Raw genomic sequence first — 14,842 nt, 5'->3', positions numbered from 1 at the left:
TAGTTGAGGTAATATATGTAGGGGTAAAGTGACTATGCATAGATATAATAAACAGCGAGTAGCAGCAGTGTAAAAATAAAGGGAGGGGGGGTGCAATGCAAATAGTCCAGGTGGTCATTTGATTAATTGTTCAGCAGTCTTATGGCTTGGGGGTAGAAGTTGTTAAGGAGCCTTTTGGACATAGACTTGGCGCTACGGTACCGCTTGTCATGCAGTAGCAGAGAGAACAGTCTATGACTTGGGTGACAGGAGTCTTAAACCATTTTTTGGGCCTTCCTCTGACACCGCCTAGTATAGAGGTCCTGGATGGCAGGAAGCTTGGTCCCAGTGATGTACTGGGCCATACGCACTACCTTCTGTAGCGCCTTACGGTCAGATGCCGAGCAGTTGCCATACCAGGCGGTGATGCAACCGGTCAGAATGCTCTCGAAGGTGCAGCTGTAGAACTTTGAGGATCTGGGAACCCCATGACAAATCTTTTCAGTCTCCTGAGGGGGAATATGTGTTGTCGTGCCCTCTTCACGACTGTCTTGGTGTGTTTGAACAATAGTTTGTTGGTGATGTGGACACCAAGGAACTTGATGCTCTTGACCACTCCAAGACAGCGCCGTCGATGTGAATAGGGGCGTGTTCGGCCGTAGTCCATGATCAGCTCCTTTGTCTTGCTCACGTTGAGGGAGAGGTTGTTGTCCTGGCATCACACTGCCAGGTCTCTGACCTCCTCCCTATAGGCTGTGTCATCGTTGTCTGTGATCAGACCTACCGCCGCTGTATCGTCAACAAACTTAATGATGGTGTTGGAGTCGTGCTTGGCCGCTCAGTCGTGGGTGAACAGGGAGTACAGGAGGGGACCAAGTGCGTACCCCTGACGGGCCCTTGTGTTGAGGATCAGCGCGGTAGCAAAACAGTCCTGTAGCATCCGCGTCATCTCACCCCTTCCGTATTGAGCAAGTCACTAGTACTTCCTGCTTTAGTTTTTGCTTGTAAGCAGGAATAAGGAGGATACAATTATGGTCAGATTTGCCAAATGGAGGGAGAGCTTTGTACACATCTCTGTGTATGGAGTAAAGGTGGTCTAGAGTTTTTTTTTTCTCTCCTCTGGGTGCACATGTGACATGCTGGTAGAAATTAGGTAAAACGGATTTAAGTTTGCCTGCATTAAAGTTCCCGGCCACTAGGAGCGTTGCTTCTTGATGAGCATTTTCTTGTTTCCTTATGCAGCTCGTTGAGTGCGGTCTTAGTGCCAGCATCGGTTTGTGGTGGTAAATAGACCTCTACAAAGAATATTGATGAAAACTCTCTTGGCAGGTAGTGTGGTCTACAGCTTATCATGAGGTACTCTACCTCAGGCGAGCAATACCTCGAAACTTCCTCAATATTAGACATCGTACACCAGCTGTTATTGACAAATAGACACACACCACCACCCCACTTCTTACCGGAGCTTACTGTTCGGTCTGCTACCATGTCCTGCTAACTAAATTCATACAATTAAAAGGAATATTACTTATTCTGTTTATCAATCAGAAAACAGCTCAGGCACTCACCATCGATGGCGGCAACCAACTCTTCTCCAAAACAGATCTACCACAAAAGAAAGAAAATTGTAATTATTACACTATTGCCAGGGATTGAACCCCGGTCTCCGGGGGAAGAGATTGTGTAGTCCTTTTCAAAATGCATATTGTTTAATAAACATCTATCTGTAATAATAGGCATTTTATTACATTCTCTGATGAAACTGACTACATTTTATGTTAAAAGATTCACACAAATTTGCAAATCGTGGTCCTCGAGCTTTTGACAGTGATTTGGTGGTACCCGGAAAGGAACCGCTGCGCTAGACCAAACTTCTGCACATCATTCTACCATGTTATACATTCACTTGATTTTGTTCCTGCAGTACCTGTTGCTGCAGTACCTATTGGTGGGTGGAAGGGGCCAGCGAGGGACAGACTCTACAGGGGATTTAATGGTGGTGGATGATGTGCTATTCTCGTAGTGGCTGGAGATTAACCTCATCATGGTGCCTGTCACTTCCTCCTCTCTCTGCAGAGGATGAGGGGAACACGTGACAAAGGGTGTTTATTGTTATTATAACTCCAATATACTATTACTACTACTAAACTTGAGACACTGATAGACAGACAGTGCTATGAATGGTTATACTAATGTGCCATTGTCCAGAAGCAAGGGAGCAAGGTGCAACCCATTGACTATAGTTCACTGCCTCCATTTAACAAGGAAGCTCCAACTCGGACTGGGTTGGGGTATTCAAACAGCTTTGCGCCAAGCTAAATTTCCTATTCAATTGCTCTTAACACTCTATATCCTCACCTTGTCTTTACTGGAGTTTGACCCAGTGGCCTTAACCTTGGAGTTGGGTGTTGACCTCTCCTGTATATCTTTAGCTGGGGTGGGTTTGACAGGGGCTTTCCCTGGGGTGGCTTCAGTTTCCTGAGACTTCTGGCTCTTAGGTTTCCCCTTGGTCTGAGCAGGCCTTCCTGCATCCTGCCGTGACTCTTTGGCACCTCTCCCAGTGGGCTCACCTCGCTCCTCAGGCCCTCTTCCTCCCTGGGCTCCATCTCGCTCCTCAGGCCCTCTTCCTCCCTGGGCTCCACTTTGCTCCTCAGGCCTGCTTCCTCCCTGGGCTCCAGCTCGCTCTCGGAACCCTTGGTCCTGTGGCCCACCTCGCTCCTCAGGCACTCTGATCTGGGCTCCAGCTCGCTCCTCGGGCCCAGTACCCCGGTCCCTCTTGCGGAGGACCTCCTCCAGGCGCTGGGTGAGCTGGGCGTGGAGCTGCTTGTGGCCGACTGCTGACCCAGGGACCGACCCAGAACCTCTCTGGGCAGACGACGGACGCTCCTGTTGCTCTATGTTCTCAAGTTCTGGACACCGGAAGGAAACACTTTCAGTAAAACCTCAATATAGACCTTATTCACAGATGAATGCTCTAACATAGACGGCTAGTGCAGGTAGCTAATGAACGGTCGTCTTTTAAAACCATGGCAGACGGCAATGAAAATGCATGAGCAATGTTCTTCTGAGTTCTCCAAATCAAATGATATTGTCTGTGTCCAAATACCCATGCTACCGTACTACATAGTTAAACTGCATACTATGTACTCATCGTCGCACACAATTTAGCATATACCATTTAGTAAAAAGTATGCAGTATGCCACGACCGCAATGCAGTAGCAGCTCCTGACTGGGTGAGTAGGTAGGGTGGGGCTGAGGTGGGTGGATTTTATCAAATTCAACAGACATGTATCACATTAACCAGCCTGATAATGGCTCATTTCCAATTTAGAGAAATCAATCTAACTCTGAATAGAATAGGAATGGAGTTATAGGCCTACTCAGGCTGGTTATAGGCAGACTAACACATTCAACCTATACCGTAGCCCATATAGCCCATCTATCCTATTTAAAAAGTACTGAAGACAGAAACAGAATTTGGATCCATTTCAACATATTTATTACTGAAGACATGGTCAGTCAATCTGGAAAGTTTCTTCAAGTGCAGTCGCAAACACCATTAAGCAATATGATGAAACTGGCTCTCATGAGGACCGCTATAAGGAAAGGAAGAACCAGAGTTACCTCTGCTGCAGAAGGATAAGTTCATTAGAGTTACCAACCTCATAAATGGCAGGCCAAATAAATGCTTCACAGAGTTCAAGTAACAGACACATCTCAACAGTGTTCAGAGGAGACTGCGTGAATCAGGCCTTCATGGTTGAATTGCTGCAAACAAACCGCTACTAAATGACACCAATAACAAGAAGAGACTTGCTTGGGCCAAGAAACACGAGCAATGGACATCCTAAATTGAGATTTTTGGTTCCAACCGCTGTGTCTTTGTGAGATGCAGACTAGGTGAACGGACGATCTCTGTATGTGTGGTTCCCACCGTGAAGCGTGGAGGAGGTGTGATGTGCTTTGCTGGTGACACTGTCGGTGATTTATTTAGAATTCAAGGCACACTTAAACAGCATGGCTACCACTGCATTCTGCAGCGATACACCATCCCATCTGATTTGCTATTAGTGGAACTATCATTTGTTTTTCAACAGGACAATGACCAAAACACACCTCCAGGCTGTGTAAGGGATATTTGACCAAGAAGGAGAGTAATGGAGTGCTGCATCAGATGACCTGGCCTCCACAATCACCCGACCTCAACCCAATTGAGATGGTTTAGGATAAGTTGGACCGCAGAGTGAAGGAAAAGCAGCCAACAAGTGCTCAGCATACGTGGAAACTCCTTCAAGACTGTTGGAAAAGCATTCCTCATGAAGTTGATTGAGAGAATGCCAAGAGTGTGCAAAACTGTCAAGGCAAAGGGCCTATTTTGAAGAATCTAACATCTAAAATATATTTAGATTTATTTAACACTTTTTTTGGTTACTACATGTGTTATTTCATAGTTTTGATGTCTTCACTATTATTTTACAATGTAGAAAATAGTAAAAATAAAGAAAACCCCTTGAATGAGTAGGTGTGTCCAAACTTTTTACTGGTACTGTATATACATTACAGTGGTTCTTCCTTTAAAAGTTGTGTCGTACTGCAGCACACCTTTCGGGCTGCCGCAGAATTCTATGGCACGTTATTTAAGTGTCAGCCATTGCTGCCATTAATGCTAGTTAGACCACCAGAGGGCTTCTTTGAGAAGCATTTGAATGCTTTTAATATTGGCTGTACTTGAGAATTTAAAACCTTTTTTTGAAAGAACAAAGTATATGGGATTGATTTTAAGAAATGTATCTTAATTAATTTGATTAATATTATGAAAAATGAAACACTCAGGGATTTTGTTAGGAAAATATGGCGCTGTACAACGTGACCGGTCGGGAGTAGGCTACTAAGTGACAGCGAGTGAAAAGAAAAATAATCCTAACATTTCCACACACTAATTGTAGGCTAACCAAAACCCCAAACGGAGATTCAGTGAAAATAAAAAATCTCATTGATTTATCAAGACCAGTCCCCATGCGTGTCTCAGAGCAGCGCAAAACGGTGCTGAAATAGTTGACCACACGCAGGTAGGCTATTGCTTCAAATCCAATTATAACAATTGGATGACTTTGGGTGTTCCAGTAAGCAACAATTTGTTGCCTTCATTAGCCTACTTTATTCAAATATTTCTGTCATTCAGTGATATTTATTCCCATAGTAATTGTGATTAGAAAACAATGCATTTGGTGGACTCTGTAAGAGTCTATTGTCCTGCTGATAGCCCATCAAGGTTGGATAGAATAATATAATTGTTCAATGAGAGTTTTGTACTCATAAATTCATATTTCATGAATCTTGGCTTAACATGTCCGTATAATTCACCATATTAAAATACATTCACTCCATTACAATAAGCTGCCATGTCTTTAACATGAAACAATAACGCAGTGGCACCATCATTTGCTAATTTCCTCATTCTTCAGTTGAGGAATGAATCCTTAATAGATGTCGGAAATGCACGTTGCCAAACACTGCATAAATATGTTTTACATACGACTATGACTATCAACGTGTAACCGTTTTAATCATTGCGGACTGTCGTCTACATTTGACATAGCTCATAAAATCCCATGATAAAACAGAGAGGGGCTGTTCTAGGATTCTCCTGGGCCAACGGATGTACAGCATTTGTACAGTATGTGTGGCTGATCATGTAGGAAGCGCATCGGAATGAGAGCCTTGGGGTTACTAACGAGGTGTTAGCCAGCACAGAGAGTAAGGGAGAGAGGAAAAGAATGAATAAACCTCAAGAGATGAATAAACCTCAACATGTCGGCTAAAGCGATTGAATTCAGGAATGTATGACAGTTTTTAATATTAGGAAAATATGGCATTGTAGAGCAAAATAATCCTAACATTTCCACACCCTAATTGTAGGCTGACCAATACCAAACAGATTCAGTAAAAATAAAAATGTCATTGATTTATCAAGATCAGTCCCCATGCTTGTCTCAGAGCAGCACAAAACAATGCTGAAATAGTTGACCACATGCGGGTAGACTATTGCTTCAAATCCTATTATAACAATTGGATGACTTTGGGAGTTTCAGTAAGTAACAATTTGTTGCCTTCATTAGCCTACTTTATTCAAATGTTTCTGTTATTCAGTGATATTTATTCCCATAGTAATTCCATCCAGATGTGGTTAGAAAACAGTGCATTTAGTGGACTCGGTAAGAGTCTATTGTCCTGCTCAAACTCCATGTGTGGGGGGCAATTTCTCGCTAGGGACCAGGCCATATTTGATTTTTGATGGTAAATATAGCTATTTACAAAGCAAAAGGTACATAAAATATTGTAGCCTACACCTCATGGACTGCTATATGTTCCACAATAATTCCCCACATTTCTATCAAGGTAGGATTATAGCAATATTTTGTTATGTTTATGCCTATTTACAGTCGTGGCCAAATGTTTTGAGAATTACACAAATATTAATTTCCACAAAGTTTGCTGTTTCAGTGTCTTTAGACTAGAGGTCGACCGATTTTATGATTTTTCAGCGCCGATACCGATTATTGGAGGACCAAAAAAAAACGATACCGATTAATCGGCTGATTTTCTTTATTTCTTTAACACTGAATGAACACTTATTTTAACTTAATATAAAACATCAATAATATCAATTTAGCCTCAAATAAATAATGAAACATGTTCAATTTGATTTAAATAATGCAAAAACAAAGTGTTGGAGAAGAAAGTAAAAGTGCAATATGTGCCATGTAAAAAAAGCTAACATTAAGTACCTTGCTCAGAACATGAGAACATATGAAAGCTGGTGGTTCCTTTTAACATGAGTCTTCAATATTCCCAGGTAAGAAGTTTTAGGTTGTAGTTATTATAGGAATTATAGGACTATTTCTCTCTATACGATTTGTATTTCATATACCTTTGACTATTGGATGTTCTTATAGGCACTTTAGTATTGCCAGTGTAACAGTATAGCTTCCGTCCCTCTCCTCGCCCCTACCTGGGCTCGAACCAGTAACACATCGACAACAGCCACCCTCAAAGCATCGTTACCCATCGCTCCACAAAAGCCGCGGCCCTTGCAGAGCAAGGGGAACAACTACTCCAAGTCTCAGAGCGAGTGACGCTTGAAACGCTATTAGCGTGCACCCCGCTAACTAGCTAGCCATTTCACATCGGTTACACCAGCTTAATCTCGGGAGTTGATAGGCTTGAAGTCATAAAAAGCTCAATGCTTGAAGCACAGCGAAGAGCTGCTGGCAAACGCACGAAAGGGCTGTTTGAATGAATGCTTACGAGCCTGCTGCTGCCTACCATCGCTCAGTCAGACTGCTCTATCAAATATCAAATCATAAGCTTAATTATAACATAATAACACACAGAAATACGAGCCTTTGGTCATTAATATGGTCGAATCCGGAAACTATCATTTCGAAAACAAAACATTTATTCTTTCAGTGAAATACGGAACAGTTCCGTATTTTATGTAACGGATGGCATCCCTAAGTCTAAATATTGCTGTTACATTGTACAAACTTCAATGTTATGTCATAATTATGTACAATTCTGGTAAATTAATTACGGTCTTTGTTAGGAATAAATGGACTTCACACAGTTCGCAACGAGCCAGGCGGCCCAAACTGCTGCATATACCCTGACTGCTTGCACGGAACGCAAGAGAAGTGACACAATTTCCCTAGTTATAAGAAATTCATGTTAGCAGGCAATATTAACAAAATATGCAGGTTTAAAAAGATATACTTGTGTATTGATTTTAAAGAAAGGCATTGACATCCTGACTGATGGTAGCCCATTCTTGCATAATCAATGCTTGGAGTTTGTCAGAATTTGTGGGTTTTTGTTTGTCCACCCGCCTCGAGGATTGACCACAAGTTCTCAATGGGATTAAGGTCTGGGGAGTTTCCTGGCCATGGACCCCGAGCCACTTAGTTATCACTTTTGCCTTATGGCAAGGTGTTCCATCATGCTGGAAAAGGCATTGTTCGTCACCAAACTGTTCCTGGATGGTTGGGAGAAGTTGCTCTCGGAGGATGTGTTGGTACCATTCTTTATTCATGGCTGGATGCCCCAAACAATCGGAAAGGGGATTCATCAGAGAAAATTACTTTACCCCAGTCCTCAGCAGTCCAATCCCTGTACCTTTTGCAAAATATCAGTCTGTCCCTGATGTTTTTCCTGGAGAGAAGTGGCTTCTTTGCTGCCCTTCTAGACACCAGGCCATCCTCCAAAAGTCTTTGCCTCACTGTGCGTGCAGATGCACTCACACCTGCCTGCTGCCATTCCTAAGCAAGCTCTGTACTGGTGGTGCCCCGATCCCGCAGCTGAATCAACTTTGGGAGACGGTCCTGGCGCTTGCTGGACTTTCATGGGCGCCCTGAAGCCGCCTTCACAACAATTGAACCACTCTCCTTGAAGGTCCTGATGATCCGATAAATGGTTGATTTAGGTGCAATTTTACTGGCAGCAATATCCTTGCCTGTGAAGCCCTTTTTGTGAAAAGCAATGATGACAGCATGTGTTTCCTTTCAGGTAACCATGGTTGGCAGAGGAAGAACAATGATTCCAAGCACCACCCTTCTTTTGAAGCTTCCAGTCTGTTATTCAAACTCAATCAGCATGACAGAGTGATCTCCAGCCTTGTCCTCATCAACACTCACACCTGTGTTAACTAGAGAATCACTGACATGGTGTCAGCTGGTCCTTTTGTGGCAGGGCTGAAATGCAGTGGAAATGTTTTTTGGGGATTCAGTTCATTTGCATGGCAAAGAGGAACTTTGCAATTAATTGCAATTCATCTGATTACTCTTCATAACATTCTGGAGTATATGCAAATTTCCATCACACAAACTGAAGCAGCAGACTTTGAAAATTAATATTTGTATCATTCTCAAAACTTTTGGCCACGACTGTACATGTATTGTACCTAATGTTGGCTGTTGGCTGTTAGGCTAAATGTCTTTTTCTTCTCCAATTGCAGACAATTACCCAAAACACCCTGCCGCCCGGGTTTGCATTACAAATGAGGGCATAAACTGGGTCAAGACACCAGCAGAGTAAGTAGACCTTTATGTAGTAAAATAAAGGTTAAATAAAAACAAATAAATGAAAGACCTACAACACTTTTACAGCACATTACTCAACACTATTGAGACTCATGTCGCCTACAGTATATCTAAAAAATATATTTTTCATCTCTATATGTAGGTCTCCTGATTTAAACCTGATCAAACTTGTTTGGCATCAACTGAAAACATTAATCCATAACTCTGCCAAGCCTACAAGCAAAGATGAACTGATCAAGGCCATCACACCTACAGTAGCCGGGCTATGAAGAGTCTATATTCCTGCTAATAGCTCATCATGGAAACATTGTTTGCAGGATGGGCTACACCTGCTACAGTAACACATGCCTCCAACTGTCCATCACTACTGTAAATAAAAACAGATTATCTAAGGGGTTTTTATATAATTATAATGCAGGGTTAATAATAACCTTTTATCTTTGGATAACAAATTGGCTCTCTGAACTTATTAAGAGTTGGCTTCTATCTTCAATATAATCATTAACTCAGAAGGTAGGTTTTAGGCCTGCAGTAGGTTATATAAACAGAAAATTGCATGTCAATTCATAAAGCATGTGCCATGGAATCTGTACATTCAAAATCTCTTCAACTATTTTGCAATCTATAATTTTTTGGTCCTTAAACCTCTTACATCTAGACGTTCCGCTAGCGGAACACCACTCCAATATCCAATGATAGGGCGTGGCGCGAAATACAAACTCCTCGAAAATCCGAAAACTTCAATTTTTCAAACATATGACTATTTTACACCATTTTAAAGACAAGACTCTCCTTTATCTAACCACACTGTCCGATTTCAAAAAGGCTTTACAACGAAAGCAAAACATTAGATTATGTCAGAGTACCCAGCCAGAAATAATCAGACACCCATTTTTCAAGCTAGCATATAATGTCACAAAAACCAAAACCACAGCTAAATGCAGCACTAACCTTTGATGATCTTCATCAGATGACACTCCTAGGACATTATGTTTTACAATACATGCATGTTTTGTTCAATCAAGTACATATTTATATAAAAAAAACAGCTTTTTACATTAGCATGTGACGTTCAGAACTAGCATTCCCACCGAACACTTCCGGTGAATTTACTAAATTACTCACGATAAACGTTCACAAAAAAACATAACAATTATTTTAAGAATTATAGATACAGAACTCCTTTATGCAATCGCGGTGTCCGATTTTAAAATAGCTTTTTGGTGAAAGCACATTTTGCAATATTCTGAGTAGATAGCCGGGCTAGCTAATTTGACACCCACCAAGTTTGGTACTGACCAAAGTCAGATTTACTATAAGAAAAATTGGATTACCTTTGCTGTTCTTCGTCAGAATGCCCTCCCAGGACTTCTACTTCAACAACAAATGTTGGTTTGGTTCCAAATAATCCATAGTTATATCCAAATAGCGGCGTTTTGTTCATGCGTTCAAGGCACTATCCGAAGGGTGACGCGCGGACGCGTATCGTGACAAAAAAATTCAAAATATTCCATTACCGTACTTCGAAGCATGTCAAACGCTGTTTAAAATCAATTTTTATGCGATTTTTCTCGTAAAATAGCGATAATATTCCGACCGGGAGTCGTTGTTTTCGTTCAGACTGAAAAAGTAAAATGGACTCTTCACATGCATGCGCGCACCCGTCTCATTGTTCTCAGATCGACCACTTACCAAATGCGCTACTGTTTTTCAGCCAGTAACTGCAGAGTCATCATTCAACGTTCTGGCGCCTTCTGAGAGCCTATGGGAGCCTTAGAAAGTGTCACGTTACAGGAGAGATCCTTTGTTTTGGATAGAGATGACAAAGAAGGCCAAGAAATGGTCAGACAGGGTACTTCCTGTACAGAATCTTCTCAGGTTTTGGCCTGCCATTTGAGTTCTGTTATACTCACAGACACCATTCAAACAGTTTTAGAAACTTTGGAGTGTTTTCTATCCAAAGCTACTAATTATATGCATATTCTAGTTTCTGGGCAGGAGTAATAACCAGATTAAATCGGGTACGTTTTTTATCCGGCCGTGAAAATACTGCCCCCTATCCATAACAAGTTAAATGAAACTGGTATATATTTTTATTTATCACAATTTTCCTTAACCAATTTTGGTCTTTAATGCAGGGCCAACAGACAAGTTCCTTTATTTTTTTTTACTGAAATTGCAACCAACTTTCTATGGCTTGTTTAAAAAAATAACGATATTTTGGAGATGATTGCGTTTCAAATAACCGAAAGTGAGCGATTTGTAATCTGATTAACGGGAAAAAGGCAATTTTTGAACATGGGGTGAGACATTCTTACTAATTTGTAAATAAAGCCAGTTTGTTATTTAGAATTATTTATTTATCTTTTTAAGAGGTAGAGAAACCAAAAGGTGTTTGCAACGCCAGAAATGTATGCTTTCACTACTGTAAGTCGCTCTGGATAAGAGGGTCTACTAAATGACAAAAAAGTATATATTTTTTTTAAATCCAAGTTTTCTCTTAACTCCAGGACCCCCGACAGTTTATGTTGTTGTTGCCTGATGCAGGACTCTAGTGCCAGAAGGGAGAGACTCAGATTGGAAACGCCTCCATTAATTGCCACAGTTTAGACTACCGTAATTTCCGGACTATTGAGCGCACCTGAATATAAGCCGCACCCACTGAATAATTTTTGTATTTTTATTTTGAACATAAATAAGCCGCACATGCCTATAAGCCGCAGGTGCCTACCGGTACATTGAAACAAATTAACTTTACACAGGCTTTAACGAAACACGGCTTGTAACAAAAATAAATAGGCTTTAACGAAACACGGCTTGTAACAAAAAATAAAACTTTTGCAGTAAACAGTAGCCTACCAAGAAAGTCATTGGTCACTATCTTCCTCCTCGTGTGCACTGAAACCACTGAAGTCATCTCCTTCGGTGTTGGAGTTGAATAGCCTCAGAATTGCTTCATCCGATATTGGATCGTTTTCATTGTCGCTCTCGTCACTTTCATCCGGAGGCAAATCCCCCGCTGAGCCCTCTTCATCACGCAGCAGTCCAGCCTTTCGAAACCCGTTGATGATAGTGGATTTTTTGATAATGCTCCACGCTGTCAGGAGCAACAAATTTGAAAGCGGGAAAAATCCATATATTAGCCGCGTCATTGTTTAAGCCGCGAGGTTCAAAGCGTGGGAAAAAAGTTGCGGCTTATAGACCGGAATTTACGGTACCAATAGATCAGCGTTCTAACTCCCACTTGTGATAGTGTGGTGCAATGACAGAATGTCACCATCTACCACTAACGGTCATGGCTATTGCACAGAAAAACATGTAACGGTCGGGTAGATCGCAAATTCTGAGGTGCTGGACAGCAATATATTCAACTAAAGCTCTGATCATTGGGAAAGAGATCAGAAAGACTGCAAAGGCTTGATCAATAAATTAAATAATTAAATACATAGCCTAGCTGACAACTAAAACAATCCATATGTTCAAATTAGGGCTGGGCGGTATACCGTATTTTACGATGTATTGATGCATTGGCCTGGTTTGGGTCTTTACCTTCTATAACGGTATTTGAATGTTTGGTATGTTAAATGGAATGCGTTGTGTTTAACATCCATTTTTATAGTTTACTTCACTACTTGAGTAATCTCTCTCCATGCCACTTTATTTGTCACGTCCTCCGCATCCATTTTGCTGTCACGTGCTACGGTGTTCAGAGTTTGTTATAACCAATTTATTGATGTGATTATGATACGCTATAGGTCAGGCCCTATTGTGCCCTATTCAGACAGGATTGGTTTTACTGGGGGAGGTCGGGTAATGTAATTATGTGCACAAGCACAAAACGCCACATCTGTAATTTAAGTCCTCTCCGAATCTGCCATGTCAGTCATTTTTAAATGGCAGGAGAGTAACAATTCCAGCAGAAAAACCTACCGTTTCTTTTGGCTAACTCCAAGGTCCTCTGATAATACTGTCTAGTGTGAATCGACATCCCTGTGTTTTGAGAGAAATGTCTGAGTTTGACAGGTGTTGCTCGCGGTTTGCGCAAGAAACAATAACTGATTTGATAAATTGAACTAGTGCTGTGCATAAGCTATATATGAATGACCTACATGTAGCCTATCAACTTTCACAGTGAATGCTTTTGTTTATATTTTTTGTGTGTATGTTGAATATTGCCAAATGCATCAGTAAAAAATATTGAGCCTATTTAATGCAACTCTTGCTGTTAATAGATTGCAAAAAGAAGCATACAACTGACCTAAACGTTTGGAAATAATAATTAAACTTTCTCATCCATAGCCTTAAAATGCATCTCAAGTGCAATTGCACTGTTCAGCTCACATCTGAAGTCTGCACGAGAAATTAGGACGTACTGCGGATCGCTAAAATATCCTAATGATTATGATCACACTTCCTCAATTCAAATATTATGGCGACACTATAGGAAAGATGGTTTTGTATGGTTTAGAAACTTGGGAACCGGGCTTGAGTTAAATGTTGCCCTATCACCTGGACATGTTGAAATAGTGTCTTCATGCCTAGAATAAAAACTTCCAAGCTTCCGTCATAACTGTCAATTTATTGGGAAAAAATTAAGAATTACAGGGGGCAGTTTGGAAAAAAAACTAATCCTGTCCAAATCGTCCTCTGGAACAACGGACATTCTGGAGTAATAATTACATAACAAACGTTCTCTAATAATACTAGTCCCGTGCAAATAGGTCTTTGGTCACGTGCATGCAATCCATACATGTGTCACGCAAAGGTTGAGGGAATAGGGAATGTTTTTCCTATACAAATAAAGGATTTCGGTAATAGAACTTTTCAGTCAGAAATGGCTGTAATTATGTTGCAGCTTCAGCGAACACAGACAGCGCGATAAACCGTTTGATGTAACGTGGTGGTCGCTGCAGCAGGGAGGAGAGAGAAACAACGGGTGCTAGTCAGTCACTTGCTGTTCTTGTAACATAGCGCAGCAAGTCTGAACCCGGCCCGGGACAATCAAATCAATTGCTGGTCGGACTCCCTCTAGTCATTGGTGTATCTTAATTATTTAATCAAACCGTGTGCTTAAAGCATCAGACAGGCTCACTGAATATAGTTGATTTGATTAAAACACACAGGATGCGTCTATATGGAAAAATACAAATTTAAAAATGTTGACCAATCGATTGGTTGAAAGAACAGATGACTCTTGGTTGATCAAGATTCATTTTAGTCGGGGACAGCCCTACACTATTCGTTTGTGTTTCTTACATCTGCAAACAGCTAGGTTGTTTTTTTCTTAGCAAGTTGAGCCTAAATCTTATTAGCCACTAATTCTGATCTCAAATGAGTGCAGGAAATGCAGAAATTGATAAATGCTGCATTTTTGGGGGGCTTGAAGTTGAATTGAACAATATAAAACAATCAGAATGGAGAAAGACCCATTGAAATCACTGAGAACGTATGTGTTACCACCCTAGGGTCACACACTACTCATTTTTATGTATTATTTTTTTTACATTATTAGACCAGAAATGTTTTTGTGTTCTTACATACAGCCGGGAATAACTATTGGATATCAGAGCGGTGGTAACTCACCAGCACTTCCAGCATCACGACCAGGAATACGACTTTCCCAAAGCAGATCCTTTGTTCGCACCCCCCAGGGCAATTGAACTGATTCTAGAAGCCGACCCAAAACATCGCCGGCGAAGGAGAGGTACTCGGAGTGGTCTTCTAGTCCAATTTAGGAGGCACGGACACCACCCACCGCTTCCGAGTA

At 41.3% G+C, this 14,842-nt stretch overlaps 1 protein-coding gene across 3 annotated transcripts in view; it reads right to left on the bottom strand.

Moving 5' to 3' along the window:
• The window catches only part of sycp2 (synaptonemal complex protein 2), an 80,917-nt gene that overhangs the window by 37,755 nt on the left and 28,320 nt on the right, over positions 1-14,842 (bottom strand). For 2 of the 3 annotated variants that reach the window (XR_003870261.1, XM_029719646.1), the window contains exons 24-26: positions 2,338-2,888; positions 1,907-2,049; positions 1,548-1,584 (exon numbers count right to left, since the gene is read on the bottom strand). Coding sequence is in view for 2 of the 3 variants with exons in the window: in XM_029719646.1 (XP_029575506.1) it covers positions 1,548-1,584; positions 1,907-2,049; positions 2,338-2,888 (731 nt within the window). In the remaining variant the exon portion in view is untranslated. The remainder of the gene's footprint in view (positions 1-1,547; positions 1,585-1,906; positions 2,050-2,337; positions 2,889-14,842) is intronic. The other variant, XM_029719647.1, reaches the window with a different exon arrangement.

This window comes from Salmo trutta, chromosome 28, assembly GCF_901001165.1.
Source record: "Salmo trutta chromosome 28, fSalTru1.1, whole genome shotgun sequence".
NCBI classification, from domain to species: Eukaryota; Metazoa; Chordata; class Actinopteri; order Salmoniformes; family Salmonidae; genus Salmo; species Salmo trutta.
This window is presented reverse-complemented; position numbering and strand designations above follow the sequence as displayed.